The sequence below is a fragment of the Phocoena phocoena genome, chromosome 8 (genome assembly GCF_963924675.1).
Source record: "Phocoena phocoena chromosome 8, mPhoPho1.1, whole genome shotgun sequence".
NCBI lineage: Eukaryota > Metazoa > Chordata > Mammalia > Artiodactyla > Phocoenidae > Phocoena > Phocoena phocoena.
This window is the reverse complement of record NC_089226.1, coordinates 98236480-98253392: the sequence shown is the minus strand read 5'-3', so window position 1 is coordinate 98253392 and position 16913 is coordinate 98236480. Positions and strand designations below refer to the sequence as shown.

Sequence of the window (16913 nt, the reverse complement as noted above, 5' to 3'; positions counted from 1 at the left end):
GGCATTGAAAAAGAGTGGACATAGTGACGGAGAGACTTAGGAAGGAGCCTGGATTTCTCCAACTGTGGGGCCCTGCTTGGAGGCTCCTCAGGTCCTTGGAAGATGGGAGAGGAGTTGGCAGATGGAGGGGGTGCCTAGAAAGGGGCCCAGGGCCTCTCCTACCTGTAGGGCCTCTCCCTGGGGGCTTGCAGTTGTCTCCTTCCTCCAGCTGAGCGGCTGCACTCCCGGGCTGTCTTCAAGTCCCTGTGGCTTCTAGCCCCCAGCTCTTCAGTCCCCGCTTCCCCTCCCCCTTCCCCTCTCCTTCCCCCCTGCCCCCCCCCCCCCCGCCCTCCCCCGCCCCCTCCCCCCAGCCCCCGGCAAGATCCTGGGGCTGCAGACAGCATTGTTTACTGCCCTGTTGGTACAACACTCTTCCCTGGACTGGGAGGCTCGGATTTCCCATGGAGATCTGGCAGGTGGCACCTTTCAATCACAGCCAGTGCCTCCCGCCTGACACGGGGCAGCATGCGTCCTGCGATCATCTCCCTTCCCGATGTACTCGCCTGGCCCTGGCAACTCCCCAGACAATCTGCAGGCCCATTTGGAGCATGGTCACCAGCTGTCTGGCCTCCCCTGCCCATCCAGAGCCCAAGCTAGGCCTTCTCTGCATCCCCCCCCACCACGTTCCTTTAAATAGTCCCTTTTACCCTTCCTCAGACTAAAGTAGCTGCGGAAGGGTGGGCTAAGGAGGGGTGGGGGCCAGCTGCGGAGGTGGCGATGTCTCTCAGGGCTCCCACTGCACGGGGAGCAGCTGGGGAGAGAGAGAAGAGTGATGGCCCAAGCTGATGGGTCGCTGCACTGAGAGTCTAGGAAATACAAAGCCGAGTTCTACGTGGAGCTGAGGCTCTCAACAGATTTTTGTGCTGAATCGAGATTTTGCTCAGAAAGACGAAACACCTTTACCTCCTGTAGGTGTCCTGTGATCTAAGAAAGGTACTACTTTTGGAGAATGTGTGAGGGGCTTGTGACTCCCCCTCCTCCTCCCCACTGCTTCAGCAACACTGGCCTCCTTCGTATCCCTCCGATGAGTCGATTCCTTTCCATACTCAGGACTGTAAACTGCTCTTTGCAAGGCTGGTTCTTTCTCATTCTCCTGCTCTCAGCTCAAATTTCATTTCCACAGAGAGGTCTCCCATGACTTTGAGAGCCTCTCCATCGCTTCTGCATATTTTATTTTCTTATGGAATATGGATTGGAATCCAAAGTTACCTTATTTATTTCCTTGTTACCTGACTTCCTCTCTAGACTCTAAGCTTCATGAGGGCAGGGACTTTGTCATGTTCATGGCTGTATGCCCAGGACCTAGCAAATCGCCTGGGTCATATGAAGTGCTCAGTAAATGGATAGTGACTAAATAAATAATTTAATTAGTTAGTAGAAATATGGAACGGGAATTTGGGGGCCTGTTCCTGGGATGATCTGAAAGCCAGATTTGGGTACCGATGGTTGAACAGTGCAATATTGTTGATTGCCAGCTGCATTTAGTGATAAGACGTCTGTAATTTTAAGGGCATTGTGGGGGGCTTCCCGGGTGGTGCAGTGGTTGAGAATCCGCCTGCCAATGCAGGGGACACGGGTTCGAGCCGTGGTCCGGGAAGATTCCACATGCCGCGGAGCAACTAAGCCTGTGCGCCACAACTACTGAGCCCGCGTGCTGCAGCTACCGCAGCCTGTGCTCCTAGAGCCCATGCTCCACAACGAGAGAAGCCACCACAATGAGAAGCCGGCGCACTGCAACGGACAGTAGCCCCTGCTCACCACAACTAGAGGAAGCCTGTGCGCAGCGAGGACCCAATGCAGCCAAAACAAAAAAAGAAAGAAAGAAAGAAAGAAAAACAAAGAAAAAAATGTCGTTGTAGAAAAAAGACTTCATCTGTTAGCAATACAATTAGATGAAGAAAATATGGCTAAATGTTGACGACTGTCAAATCTTGGGGATGGGTGGTTAATATGTGGAAGTTCAATATATTGTGCTCTCCACTTCCGTGTACTTTAATAAGTTTCCCTAATAAATAAAAATCTAAAACAAAAAGATTCATTTTTATTGAGCATCTGTCACGGACTAGGTGCTTTAAATACAATATCACTTTTATGTTTTTGTTTGTTCGTTTGTTTTGTAATGATTTTTAAAAGTTTATTTTGAAATAATTATAGGTTTATAGGAAGTTGCATAAATAGTACAGAGAGGGTACACAAGGTTAAATTTTACTTAAGATTTATCCACTGAAGGCTAAATCTTACATAACTATATGCAATATCAAAGCCAGGAAATTGGCATTGGTACAATGGCATGTATACTTCTATGACAGCTTAGATTTGAATAAACACCTTCTCCCACAATCAGGGCAGAGAACCAATTTCATCAACACAAAGATCTCCCTTGTGCTATCCCCTTAGGCACACCTCCTTCCCTCCCCCCACCAACTCTAACCCTAGGCAACCATTAATCTCTTCTCCCATCTCTATAATATTGCCATTTTGAGAATGTGATTTAAATGGAATCATACAGTATGTAACCTTTCATAAAACCTAATAGGGCTTCTCTGGTGGCGCAGTGGTTGAGAGTCCGCCTGCCGATGCAGGGGACACGGGTTCGTGCCCCGGTCCGGGAAGATCCCACATGCCATGGAGCGGCTGGGCCCGTGAGTCATGGCTGCTGAGCCTGCGCGTCCGGAGCCTGTGCTCCGCAGCGGGAGAGGCCGCAGCGGTGAGAGGCCTGCGTACCGCAAAAAAAAAAAAACAAAAAAAAAAACTAACAAAAATCCCATCTAGGAAGCAGATTCCTCTCTTAAGAACCCATCTCCTTTTTCCATGCAATTTCTTAATACTCCATAATATGTTGACTAGATTCTCAAAAGTAAAAACCAGGATAACATATATACAATAATATACGTGGCAGCATTATCATAATAGCCCAAACTGGAAACAACCCAAAAGTCCATCAGTAGGAGAATAGATAAATGAACTGTGGCTTATTTATACAATCAAACACTAGACAGCCATAAAAAAGAAGGAATAAGAGATACACACGACAATATGGATGAAATCTTACGGATGCTACACTGAGCTAAAGAAGTGAGGCACAAAACAGAAAACAATGTATAATTTCATTTACGTGAAGTTCAGGAGTAGGCAGAACTAACTGATGGTGATAGAAGTCAGAATAGTGGTTCACTGCAGAAGAGCGAGTATTGACGGGGAAGGAACATGAGATAACTTTTTAAGGTGCTGGAAATATTTTGTATCTTGATCTGGGAGATAGTTATAAAACTGAATGTATATTTAAAAATTAAGCTTGTGTATTTTACTACTTTACTATCTGAATGCTATACCTAAATTTTAAAGTATCAAGGCACAGGGTCTGACAAAGAAGTTTGAGTCCTTAGAGCAGTAATGAGGCCAATATTTAGAATTGGGACTTCCTTAGGGAAGCATATGGTGACCAGCCATATAAAGTGTCTAGCCCACCTTCTCCTATGGGCAGTGTACCACTGCATCCCTTGAAATCCTTTGAAAAATCCAGGGATTGAAGTGGGTTTTTCTTGGGGGGGGGTTGCGGGAGGGGGGCGTGCAGACCCGAGGAATACATTAAGTCTTGAAAGATGAAGAGTTCACAAGTACCCTCTGTCTTCCTCACCCAAACACACTAGGTCAGTTCTGGTGGCGGCCACAGTGGCCCTATTCATCTCTTTAGGGCCCAGGGCGTCTAACAGAAGCTGACTAAAACATATTGTATACTTGACTCATCTTTCTGCAAGCAGAAACCGTGCCTCGCTTGTCTCTGCAACCCCAGAGAGTTTAGTGACCTACACACAGCTGTGTTCATATAAAGGGCCTCTGAGCATTGGTCCTCAAACTTAGCTGCACATGGGAATCACCTGGGGAGTTTTAAAATGTACTGATGCCTGGGTCCTACTCCCAGGGATTCTGATTTAATTGGTACGAAGTGAGCCCTGGGCTTCGGGATTATTTTAAGCGTCCCAGGTGACCTTAAGTACATCACAAACTGAGAGCTGCAGTTCGGCGGCATTCCTCCTACTCTGCGCCTGATTGGCGCTCTGGCCTCGGCTCTCCGGAGGTGAGGACGAGGTTCACTGAGTCCTGTGGTCCTGCCCCTCTCACAGAACCAATAAACTCAAATCTCTCCGTGACACCCCTAAAGACAAGAATTCTAACCAGTCTGCAGGCGCTCTGCGCCCCGCTCAAGCCTCTATGGTATTTTGGAGTCCTCTCTAGCATTTGGGAGACGCCTTAGGCCGGGCCAGCAGCTCCCTCTCTATGGTAGCGGATTTTCCCGCGCCGCCTCGTTGGTACTTCGTTCCGGAAGTGCGTGCGGATCCGAGAAGAGGCGGGATTTCCCTCCCGGAAGTGACCCCGGTGCTTCCGCCCTATCCTACCTGAGCGCCCGGTGAGTTTGTAGTTTACCCGAAGTTGGGGACGTAGGGGGCGTTGTGGCAGGCCCCAGGCCGTGGTGAGTGACGTCTGACCTCAAGGTGATCCTGATGATGGCGCCGCTATTTCAGAGGTGTAGACCCTGGGCTGGGGCCCGGGCGCCTTAGTCCCGCGTGTGATCGAATTCTTACGGCCCCGCAGGTTCATGCTGCGTTCCGGTCTCCCCTTCTTCTCCTGGATAGAGGTGACCTAGAGGGATTGGGAGTCAGGGCTCTGGGGCTCGATTTCCAGACCCGCCATTGACATGTTCTTTGACCTTGGCCTAGGCAGTGTCCCCCTTCTTGGCCTCAGTTCCCACATCTGTGAAATGGGACGTTTGAATTCACTGAGGTCAGTGGCCCCTGCTGGTCTGATGCCCTCTGATTTCTCCACATCCTCCAGCCCCTGCGATGGGAAGGTGAATGGGAGGGCTGGGTGCTGACCATGATGTCTGCCCCCAGGATTAGGAGGCCAGAGGGAGATCTCTTCCACGGTGCAGGGCTGAAATGGACCCGCTTAGGGCCCAGCAGCTGGCGGCAGAGCTGGAGGTTGAGATGATGGCTGATATGTACAACAGGTAAGGGCTGATTCTGCGCTGCCTTGTCTTAGAGAATGATCCCAGGTCACTCTTGCCAAGGCAGAGGTGGATAACTTCTGAAGATTATTTTCCTCATTCCGGGGAAACCTGAGGCCCGGGCTTACCCTCCCAGCACCCCCAGCTCCCACCCCATGCTTAAGGGCTAATGCAGACGCAGTGTGGGGTCACTAGAAGGAACTGGGCATTTAGGTTCGGATGGAATTGGCGACGTAGGAGCTGAGCAGAAAGAGAAGGTCCCGTCCAGGCTCTGGTTGTGTTCCGGGAAGAGTAGAGCATTTGCCTTGTGACAAATAGCACGTAGCTCACTTAGTAGTCAACATTTCTTAAACTCTTAATCCATCTCAGACACATGCTGAGCATTTTATATGCATTATCTTTTTTTAAAGGTGAAGACATTGAGGTTTCTAGAGGTTAAATAACTCTCTCAGGGTCCACAGCTGGTCAGTAGCAATGTCAGAACCAGTAACTCAGTCTGACTCCTAACTAGTGCCCATAACCATCTGGCAAATTTGGGAACAAATCGTAGCTGCACCAACCACCACTACTATGGCCTTGGGCAAGTTACATGGACTGTTAGACCAGTGGTTTCCCCATCTGTAAAGTGGAGTTAATAATAGTACCTTCCTCACAGAGACATCATCAATATGAAATGTAAAAGTATATGACAAGCTCTTAGCGTTAAGCCCAACACAAGTCGAGTAAGCAGTCAACAAATATTTGCTATTTTTATTGGCTTGAGCTCTCTGGTATCCTCCCTAGATTAGTTGTTTTATCTTGGAGGCTATTTACCAGAATAATTTTTAAATGTAGGCTGTAAAGTCAGGCTACCTGGGTTCATAGCCCAGCTTTATGTGATCCTGAGGCTCTCTGTGCCTTCATTTCCTTATCTGTAAAAAGAGGGATAATGATGGTGCCTACCTCTTGGGATTATCGTAAGAACTGCATGACAGAATCCCTGTCAAGCACTTAGCACGATGTCTGGAACATAGCTGGTACTCAGCTAATGGTTCCTGTTTGATTAGTCATAAACATGGCTAATGGTTCCTGCTCTCAAGGATCTTCCAAGATAGTTGGGGTGCAAACAGGATTTACACTGCCTTCTCGGGGAGGTGAAATCAGTATAGCAGGGCAGGAATGGCTGAGGGTTCCTGGTATGCCACAGGAGGCTGCTGACCTGACCTTGCCCTTCCTTCTTTCTAGAATGACCAGTGCCTGCCACCGGAAGTGCGTGCCTCCCCACTACAAGGAAGCAGAACTGTCCAAGGGCGAGTCTGTGTGCCTGGACCGGTGTGTCTCCAAGTACCTGGATATCCATGAGCGGATGGGCAAAAAGTTGACAGAATTGTCTATGCAGGACGAAGAGCTCATGAAGAGGGTACAGCAGAGTTCTGGGCCTGCATGAGGCCCCAGGCAGTACACCGTAAGGTGCACCCTGTCCTTTCCCACTTGTCTAATAAAAGTGCCCCCATTGGGTGTCATCTGTGAAGACTGCCAGGCCTAGGCTCTTTCTGGAAAGTCTCCAGGAGCCCAGGGTATGATGGAGCTCTTTCCCGGTCGGAGAAGGGGTATTTGTCACACTGGCATGTGACTGTGTGTTTATATATATTATATATTAAAACAAGTTTGTTGACACCTACAGTGTGCAAAGCAGTGTGCCTGGCACTTGGGAGTAAAGGCAGCAGACACAGCCTCTACCAGCAGAGGGAGTCTAACGTAGTGTTTAAAAGCGTAGACTGGTACCATGGCTTAAGTTTACATTCCACGTCAGCCACTTGCTGTGTGACCCTGAACGTGTCGTTTCACTGTGCCTAGCTTCCTCATCTGTAAAGTGGGGAGAATCAGGGCTGTTGTGATGATTAAATGAGTTAATATGAATAAACTAGAATAATGACTAGGCCATAGAAAGTGCCTGGTATATATTATTTATGTCTAACAACTTAAAATCAAGTGCAGGCAGGCATTTTCCTCAATGATATAAAGGAATGATTTAGAGGAGAGAGTGGAAAGTAGATGGAACCTAAGCATGAAGTAGCCACAACCTCTTGGTTCTAAACAGCAATATCGAAACGTGAAGGGACCCAGCTTCGTGTGTGATGTGTGCGATCCAGGGAGGGGACCGAGTGATAACCACTGCCATTCAGTGTTCACCTGAATCTCAATCAGGGACTGCGCTCCTCACTCTTCATGGGGTATCCAGCCTCATCCACTCAGCAGGCCAAAGGCCCTGTTAGGAGAAGGGAGCTCAGAGAGGTGGTTGTTTGCTGGACGTCACAGGCGAGGAGCAATAACGGAGGTCAGGGTTGACTGCTCGCGGAGGAGAGGCTGCATCTGCTTCCTGTCCTGAGGGTGCCCTTGCAGAACTGTGCAGTTCTCAAAATGTAGGGTTCACTGCAGAAGGAATTTTGGTTGATGTCAGTGCCCCAGGTAGCAGTGCCTTCACAGCAGAGGGAGGTGTCTGGGGTGTAACCTCACCAGGTCATTGGGCTCACAGGAAAGGAGACGGTAGAGGCAGTGAGTTTCAGGCTTAGAAGTACAGGTTCAGGGAATTCCCTGGCGGTCCAGTGGTTGGGAGTTTGCGCTTTCGCTGCCTAGGGCCTGGGTTCATTTCCTGGTCAGGAGCTAGGATCCTACAAGCTGCGCAGTGTGGCCAAAAAAAAAATCCAGGTTCAAGTCAGACCACCTGGGATGAAATTTTCTGGCTGTGTGATCTTGGGTGAGGCAGTTGACTACTCTGTGCCTCAGTTACCCTATCTATAAAGCGATAAAAGTACCTCCTTCATTGAGTGGAGTGAAGATTAAATGTGTTAATAACTAAAGCACTTAGGAAAGTGCCTAATTCTCCCACGTTAAATACTCAATAATGTTAGCTCTTTTTTTTTTAATTGCTAACTTTGATGTAAGGAGTCTCGAGATAGACCCCCTGAAAACTTCAAAACTATTGTCCATCTACCTTAAGCGTGGGCAGAGAGCTAAGGCTCCTTTCTAGGTACTGAAGTGCCAACTTGCGTCAACAGGTGGCGCTGTCTGCTCACGGGAATCAGCACTGCTGTGGCCAGTTCTACAAATGTGTATTATTGGTGTATCCCTTGCGGCCGTTGTACTAGGAAGAGCAGAGTGGTGAGGAAAACAGATATTGTACCTGCCCTCAGGTTTAGCAAGGGACGTCAGAAATTTTCAGAGCACATAGCTGGAACATCTAGAGGGGGTGGTAGAGAATGGAGAGAAGAGGTTCCAGCTCGACAGAGAGCACTTGCAAAAGCTTTGAAGTGGCAGAAAGTGTGGAGCCGTGAAGAAACAAAGCTCTGGCCTGCCTGGAGTGCCAAATGGGAAGGGAGGTAGTGGTGAGAGATGAGACCTGCCCGAGGGCTGCGCAGGCGCAGCTCCAAAGCGCCCGATGAGCTGAGTTAAAAGAGTTTGGATTTTCTCCAAAGGGCATCGGCAAACTGTTGAAGGATGTAAACCCTGGCGGTGAAAATGACAGATCTGCGTTTTCAAGCTCCCTCTAGCTGTCAGCCAGGTGGATAGTGGTAGATGATGGCTTAATGGATTCAGGGGAGACATGCCAGGGAGCTGGTGAGGAAACGGGGGGATGATGCCGGTAAGAATAGCTATCGAGTTGCTACATTCAGACATGAGCGGCCACTTCTACCCGCCCCTCTAGGACTGGAGTGCGGGTGTGGGTGGGGCACGCTCCCTGATGTCAGCCATGCCGTATTCTATTCAGCAGTAGTTACTGTTGGCTTGCTGCGTGCAGAGAGCTGGAGGAAGTGTGCAAGTGAATTAACGAGGTCCCTGCCTTCAGTGAACGAGTGTGGCGATTGGGAGGGCGGGCATAGGAGAGATGGAACAAGCATACAGAGTAGTAGAATAGGTTAGGCCTTTTCTGCCATCGAGAAGAGTCAAAAACTGCTCACGTGTGTTTGCTAGATTATCAGTTTCATTTATTTATTTTCATAAATTTATGTATTTATTTATTTATTTTTGGCTGCATTGGGTCTTCGTTGCTGGGCGTGGGCTTTCTCTAGTTGCGGTGAGCGGGGGCTACTCTTCGTTGCAGTGCGCGGGCTTCTCATTGCAGTGGCTTCTCTTGTTGTGGAGCACGGGCTCTAGAGCGCAGGCTCAGTAGTTGTGGCACACGGGCCTAGTTGCTCTGCGGCGATTATCAATTTTAAAAACCGGGAAGCGTCTCATAAAAATCAGGACTTTGGCTTCTTTGGAAAAGTTAGAAGATCTGACAAGTCAGCCTGCATTCCTGCTTGGCAGTGGTCTGCTGCTGGAGGATGGGTAGAGGCTCAGCTGTCCGCCAAACCTCCCACCTCTCATTTCTTCCCTCGTCACCATCTGCTTGACCTGTAGGCATTTGGTCTGCACCTTCTGCTCTTCGGGTTTTCAGATGAGCCAGACACTATATGAGAAAACATGTAACGATGCTGCCACTGCGGTTCATTCCTGTTCATTGCTAGTATAATCTCCTTCCCTTGAGTGTGCACTAGACCTAAACAGAGACTTGCTTCTAACAGAACAGAGCAAAGGGGATGAAAGCTGCTTCCAAGGTTAAGACACAAAAGACTGTAATGGCCATCTTGTTACTGTCTCTCTCTCTCTCTTCCTCCCTTTCTCCTCCTCTCCTCCTCCTTGCAAGATCTGTTGAAGCAAGCTTCCATGTTGTGAGCTGCCCTATGAAGAGGCCCATGTGGTTGGGAACTCAGGGCAGCCTCCAGCCCACAGCCAGTGAGGAACTGAATCCTGCTGGCAACCACACGAGTGAGCTCAGAAGCAGATCCTTCCCCAGTCAAACTTTCAGATGACTACAGCCCTGGCTGGCACTTTGCAGCCCTGTGAGAGACCCTGAAGCAGAGGGCCCAACTAAGCTGCATGCTGGCTCCCAGCCTAGAGAAACTGAGGTGATAAATGTTGCTTTAAGCCGCTACCTTTTGGGGGAATTTGTTACGCAGCAATAGTTAACCACTACACAGTTCTCACAACTGTTACAGTCGTCAAAGACTATGTTTGGTCATTCTACACCCACACCTGGAAGGGACCAGGCACCGTTCCAGGCATTTGGGGCACACCAATGAACAAAATAAAGATTGTTGCCCACTTGGAACTTATATTCTAGGGCAATGGTTTTGCATAGAAGTCGGTTGGCAGGGCTGTTTTGAAGGAAAGACAGCCCCTTCAGCTCCTGGGAGAAGGTTCTTAACCTTTCACATCTTGGGCCCCTTTGAAACACTAACAAAAGCCACAGACTGGTTCTTCAGAAAATTGTTCTCGCACAGAATTTTGCATGCAATTTTAGGGATTTTCGGAAGAATTCTTGTGGGCTGACCTGGGGGGAGTCTTGTGACAAGCATTTTTTTAAATGCTGGGGCAAAGAGAAACAAGACAGAAAATCAAAGGGGGGAGACATATTAAAACCAGTCACTTTTACAGCTGTGATAAGTGCTGTAAGAGATGCCCAAGGAAGTGTGGGGCTATGTAAACGGATGACCCCCCCCAAGTCTGGGTGCTCAGGGAAGGCTGTCCCCCTGAAAGCGATGTAGGTGAGTGAGATTTGAAGGATGGGTAGGAATTTGCCAGGTTGGGGGCAGTGGTGGGTGGTGGCTTCTTTGTTAAGTGGTGGGAGGATAGTGGTGGGGAAGGTGGGCTCAGGTCCCTATCCTCTGGCCCATACAGTCTGTCAGAGGAAACAGACACGTCGTGATGAGTTTTATCAAAGGGTGACTCGAATGTTATACGAGTCATATAGCAAAGGGATTTATTGCTGGAGTCAGGCAAGGAGCCTTCCTGTAGGAAGTGTCCGTTAAGTCAAAATCTGAAGGATTAGTTAGATAGGCCAGGGTGGGGGAATGTTCCAGGCCCAGGTGGGAGAACACGGGGTTTTAATGGATGAGAACAGGTCACAACAGTGAAAGCATAGAGAAGAGAGAGGCCAGAGGGAGGTGGGGGCAGCAGGAGGGCCCGGATGGACTAGGGGGCATTGTTGGGAGTTTGTACGTTTGCCCAACAGTCGTGGAAACTTCCAAGGGGAGAGGCCTGGTTGAAGCCAGGATCATTCTGACTGGAAGGTAGGTTCACTGGCACGAGTGGAATTGGGAAGGCCAGGCTGAAAGGGTCGCAGGAGTGCAGGCGGGAGTTGATGAGACCTAGGCTTGGGGGCCAGCAGAAGATGGAGAGGAGAAGTCTTTAAAGGCAGGAGCCACAAGCTCGCTGGTAGGTTGGACGTGGAAAGTAAGGCTGGGAGCCGAGTCTGGATAACTTTGCTTTGAGCTTAAGCAACTGTGTGCAAGGTGGTGCTTTTACGGACACAGGCAGCAACGGAGGTAGAGCGAGTTAGGGAGGAAGGAGGAAGGTCATTTTCTGTCATCACTGAGCACTTCTTTTTAATTTTTAAATTAAAAAAATGTTTTGGGCTGTGCTGCGTGGCATGTGCGATCTTAGTTCCCCAACCAGGGATGGAACCCACACCCCCTGCATTGGAAGTGTGGCGTCTTAACCACTGGACCACCAGGGAAGTCCCACTGAGCACTTATTATCTTAGAAGGTACGGTACAATTGGCCTGTATCTACTTTTCCAGCTGCAGCTTCATGCCACAGCCCGCCTCATCCTATGTGTTCTTCCATTCAGGCCCTCCTTCAGTTCCCTGAATGTCTCAGGCATCCTCCTGTTGTAGGGCCTCTGCACGCTGTGTCCTCCTCTTGGGGGTTGATAAATCCTACTGATTCAGACACGGGAAGTCTTATATCTTCAGATTGTGGCACAGACACCTTTAAGGACTCCTCCCTGCCCTCCAGTCTAGATCAACGCCCCTCCCCAATGATATGTTACTTCTCTTCCATGGCGCTTCCTTTATTTTTTAAAATAAATTTATTTATTTTTGGCTGCATTGGGTCTTCGTTGCTGCGCGCGGGCTTTCTCTGGTTGCGGTGAGCGGGGGCTACTCTTCGTCGTGGTGCGTGGGCTTCTCATTGTGGTGGCTTCTCTTGTTGCGGAGCACGGGCTCTAGGCGCGTGGGCTTCAGTAGTTGTGGCATGTGGCTTCAGTAGTTGTGGCGTGCAGGCTCTAGAGCACAGGCTCAGTAGTCGTGGCGCACAGGCTTAGTTGCTCCGCAGCATGTGGGATCTTTCTGGACCAGGACTCGAACCTGTAACCCCTGCATTGGCAGGCAGATTCTTAGCCACTGAATGGCACTTCCTTTAGATGTAATTACACTTACTATGTGATAATTTGATTCATCTACTCCTCTCCCCCACTGGACTTTATGTTCTCTGAGGTTGGAGTCTGTGTCTTATTCATCCTTCAATCCCTAGTGCCTGATGCATGTGAAAGCGTTTAAAAAATTTTTTAAACTGATATAATTCACATATCATAAAATTCACCCTTTTAAAGTGTACAATTAAATGGATTTTCGTACTGTCATCACCGCTATCTAAGAGTGCAACATTTTCACCGCCCCCAAGAAGGAACCCCATACTCATTAGCAGTCACTTTCCGTCTCTCCCCCCAGTTTTTGGCAACGACTTATCTACGGTCTCAGCGTATCTGCCTATTCTGGGCATTTCATGAGCGCACCCCTACACTATGGGATCTTTTGCATCTGGCTTTCACTTAGCATAATGTTTTTAAGGTTCATCCATGTTGTAGCATGTACCAGTACCTCCTTCCTTTTCATGACCAAACCATAATACGTTCACTGTTATTATACACATTTTTTTTTTTTTTTGGTCACACCTCGAGGCTTGTGGGATCTTAGTTCCCCAGCCAGGGATTGAACCCGGGCCTTCAGTAGGGAAAGCGCAGAGTCCTAACCACTGGGCCACCAGGGGATTCCCACAATACACATTTTGTTTATCCATTTGTTAACGGACAATTGGGTTGTTTGCACTTTTTGGCTATTATGAATAACAATGCTATGAACATTTGTGTCCAAGTTTTTCTTTTTTTCTTTTTTTTGGCTGTACGCAGGCCTCTCACTGCTGTGGACTCTCCCGTTGCGGAGCACAGGCTCCGGACACGCAGGCTCAGCGGCCATGACTCACGGGCCTAGCCGCTTCGCGGTATGTGGGATCTCCCCGGACCAGGGCACGAACCCGTGTCCCCTGCATTGGCAGGCGGACTCTCAACCACTGCGCCACCAGGGAAGCCCTGTGTCCAAGTTTTTGTGTCCACATATGTTCTCAGTTCTCTTGGGTATATACCTAGGAGAGGAATTGCTGGGTCATAGTGGTGACTGTGTAACTATTTGAGGATCAGCCGAACCGTTTTTCCAAAGTGGCTGCGCTATTTATTTACATTCCTCACGCAAGGGTTTACCATGACTATTTGTCAGGCTGAATAAATAATTTCTTCACTGTGAACTGGATACTATTTTTTCCAGCACATAATAGACTAGAAGAGTAAGGCGCGGGAGTGAGTGCCTTGGGCAAAACTGCGCATCTAGTCAGCTGCAGAGCCAGGACTGGGACCCGGCCTGTGACTAGGAGCCAGTACTCCTGTTCCCTCAGCTGTGAGGCCGACTCTGGCCACCGGCCTGCAGGAGATCCAATGTGATAGCACTGTTCTACTCAAGCTATGGGTAGTGTCAAGGGAACAGAGTCTAAAAAGGGATTATTTCTGGGGACAGGAGGAGGGGTTGGTAAGTCCTATTGATTCTGATATGGAAGTGTGTCTTAAGTCTCTTTTCTGGGACTTCCCTGGTGGTCCAGTGGTTAAGACTCTGCCCTTCCAATGCAGGGGGCGCAGGTTCAATCCCTGGTGGGGGAGCTAAGATCCCACACACCATGTGGTGTGGCCAAAAAAAAAGTCTCTTCTTTCCTCTATTTTTTTTTTTTTAATTATCTGAACTATTACAGTGGCCTCTTAACTGCTTTAAAGTCCCTCTCCTTTCTATTCATTAAACACACAAACCCGACCATATCTATCTCCTCCCTTAAAAACAAACAGAGTAAACCAAAATAAAACAAGAAGACAAAATCCAGGCGTTCCCATCACCTATCTCACAATGTGGGAAATCCTTGGCCTGGCAGAGGTCATTCCAAACTGACCACAGCCTACCTTTCCAGCTCCCTCTCCCACTGCCCTCTTCCACTTACTCCATAAATGTTTACCACAGGCTATTACAGGCCTGGTCCTGGGACGGGTAGCAGACATACAAATCACCTACAATGTGGTTCCCAAGGTGCCCCCCAGAGATTTATAGCTCATGGGGAGGGAGCAGGCAACTAACTGATGATTCTAGATCAGTGTGAGGGCTTCATTTCAGGACAGAATCGCTTTTGGGGGGAGTACATGGGCAGGACCCCTAACCCAGCCTAAGAGATCAGAGCTTCCAGAAAAAGGTGAAATTGAGGTGAGTTGTGAAGGATGAGCGCATTAGAAATGAAGAAGGAGGGACTTCCCTGGTGGCGCAGTGGTTGAGAATCCGTCTGCCAATTCAGGGGACACGGGTTCGAGCCCTGGTCAGGGAAGATTCCCACGTGCTGTGGAGCTTGGAACTAAGCCCATGTGCCACAACTACTGAAGCCCACGTGCCTAGAGCCCGTGCTCCGCAACAAGAGAAGCCACCGCAATGAGAAACCCACGCATCACAAGGAAGAGTAGCCCCCGCTCACCACAACTAGAGAAAGCCCATGCGCAGCAATGAAGACCCAACGCAGCCAAAAATAAATAAGTAGGAAAAAAAAAAAAGAAATGAAGAAGGAACAGCAGGTGCAAAGGGCAGGAGGTGTGAAACCAGCTGGCTTCACACTTCATTCCACAGGTATTTACTGAATGCGTCTTAGGTGCCAGGTGCTGTTTTTGGTGCTGGAGATACAGCAGTGACCACAGCAGACCAGACCCTTGCCCCCATGGAGCTGACAGTTCACATGGGGAAAATATCAAAATGTGGGTTGGAGATAAGGAGCGGCAAGCATTTCAGCCACGGGGGCCCATGGACCCCTAGAGTCTGTAGAGGGGTTCCACAACCCTTGGAAATTAAATGTAAATATATGCGTGTGTTCATGTTCACACAGGCATTTTCATAGGGAATGGACTCATAAAACTTTATTGCATTCTCAAAGGGATCCATCCATGACCGCCTTGAGCATGGGGGTCCTTATTCTAGGGCCCCTTGTGCGAAACTAAGGAGTTTGACCTTGATGTGGAAGTTCTGGGAGCCAGTAATTCATTTTGAGAAGTGAAAGCATCAGAGCCTGACACTGTGCTCCTGCCAGAGAGAACTCCTTGTGCATTTTCTGCTGCTAAGCCTTTGCTCTTGCTGTTTCTTCCCGACCTGGAGGAATGGAAAGGGCCACACTTTCAAAGCCAGACAGACCTGACTTTGCATCCTGCTTCTACCCACCATTTTCCAGCTGCCAGCCTCCAGTCTTCTCCCTCTGTGAAAAGCTCTGAGGTTTAGATGAGCCTGTAATGTTTGGACGATTTAATGATAATTTTTGTTTGGAAAGTGCCCAGCATATAGTAGCCACTCGGCAAATGTAAGTTCCTCTCGTGGCTAGATGGCTCAGCCGTTCAGAGAGCCCCTCCTGTCTGGGGTCTGGAACTTCCTGGGCAGTTGCTCACATGCCCACAGAGCTTTGTGAGTATCACGAATATCACTCTCTACACACTAATAAACTCACATCTGTATCTATTTGCCCTTGACCTCATCCCATTAATCCACACCACAGTTCACCCTCTATTTTACAGATGAGGAAACTGAGGCTCTGGGAGGTTGAGAGATTTACCAGGAATCAGTAAGTGGCTGGAAGCATCCCATCACCACATCTTCTAAAATAATAATAATGACAGTAGTAACAACAACAGTGAACATTTACTATGCTTACTTTGTGCCAAGCGCTGTGATGAGCACTTTACCTGCCTCACAACCCCCAATTCCAGCCCCCACCTCTCGGCAGTACTATTGTGGGTACTGCTGTAAGGTAGGTACTATTGTTATGAGAACCGAGGCTCAGAGAGGTTAAGCAACTTGTTCAGGATAACCCAGGCCAGTTTTCAAGTCCACTCTCAGACCTCGATCTAACTTCACAAAGAAACCCGGGTCATTCTGCCTCTCGGAAAACTCTACTCCCAAGTGCACAGTTCAAAACCCCACCCAAGGCTGCCCTGCATCGCGGTCAGTCTGCTCCAGCCGAGTTGTTCTTTGTTTTGACCGAGGATACAGAGGGCGCTGCCCCGATTCTGTCTGGGGGGCCGAGGGGGAGGGGAGGGGGAGGGAGTAAGGGTGGACATTTTAGGTGCAGGGGCGTGTGCCGGGGAGAGTATCTGGGGACCAGAGGACGAGTCACGTGCCCGTGAAACTCGACCTAGGGGGAGGGTTAGGGAAGGGAGCCCCCGCCCCTACCTCGGGGTGCAGCCCCGGCCGGTTGTAAGTACAACTGTTCACTCCGTCGATCCACTTCGTCCTAGCCTCATTTCGCGGATTGGTGGCGCCCGCCGGGTTCCCGTTCCCCGACTTCTTCCGATGGGACCGAGGCGGTGAGAACACCAGGCTGTCCGGCAGAATCTCCGAGGCCGCCCAGACCCGGCGCGCAGAGAAGCCCCGAGCGCCGCTGCGGTTCCGAGCTGGGCCCGCCGGACACCGGACGCCGAATTTGTGCACGCGCCGCTCCCCGACCGGTCGGCGGCTACAGGAGGCGCTTTTGCCCCGGATCAGAGGTGAGCAGCGGGTGCGGCTGGGGTCCGGGTCCCGGGCTGAACGTTCTCTGAGAGTCACCCGGCTGGCTCCCACCGACACTTCCAGGCTCCCCAAGAAAGACCCGTTACCTGAGCCCGTGGGTCCCGCCTCTCCAAGCGCGTCCCTCCTTCCCCTTTGGTCTGGCCCCTCGGCGCCCTCTCTTGCTG

At 49.7% G+C, this 16913-nt stretch overlaps 1 protein-coding gene across 1 annotated transcript; it reads left to right on the top strand.

Moving 5' to 3' along the window:
* The first annotated feature begins 4395 nt into the window (after nucleotides 1–4395).
* On the top strand, nucleotides 4396–6710 carry TIMM10 (translocase of inner mitochondrial membrane 10). The gene is made up of 3 exons (XM_065882993.1): nucleotides 4396–4510; nucleotides 4932–5047; nucleotides 6269–6710. The coding sequence occupies exons 2-3, from the start codon at nucleotides 4977–4979 to the stop codon at nucleotides 6468–6470; spliced, it is 273 nt and encodes a 90-aa protein (XP_065739065.1). The 5' UTR covers nucleotides 4396–4510; nucleotides 4932–4976; the 3' UTR covers nucleotides 6471–6710.
* The last annotated feature ends 10203 nt before the right edge of the window (nucleotides 6711–16913 follow it).

What these genes read in the sequence shown, in the direction of transcription:
- TIMM10 (XM_065882993.1), top strand. Translation starts at nt 4,977, where the DNA reads ATGGACCCGCTTAGGGCCCAGCAGCTGGCGGCAGAGCTGGAGGTTGAG. An exon ending in ATGGCTGATATGTACAACAG is followed by an intron (nt 5,048 to 6,268) that starts GTAAGGGCTGAT and finishes CCTTCTTTCTAG; the next exon opens with AATGACCAGTGCCTGCCACC.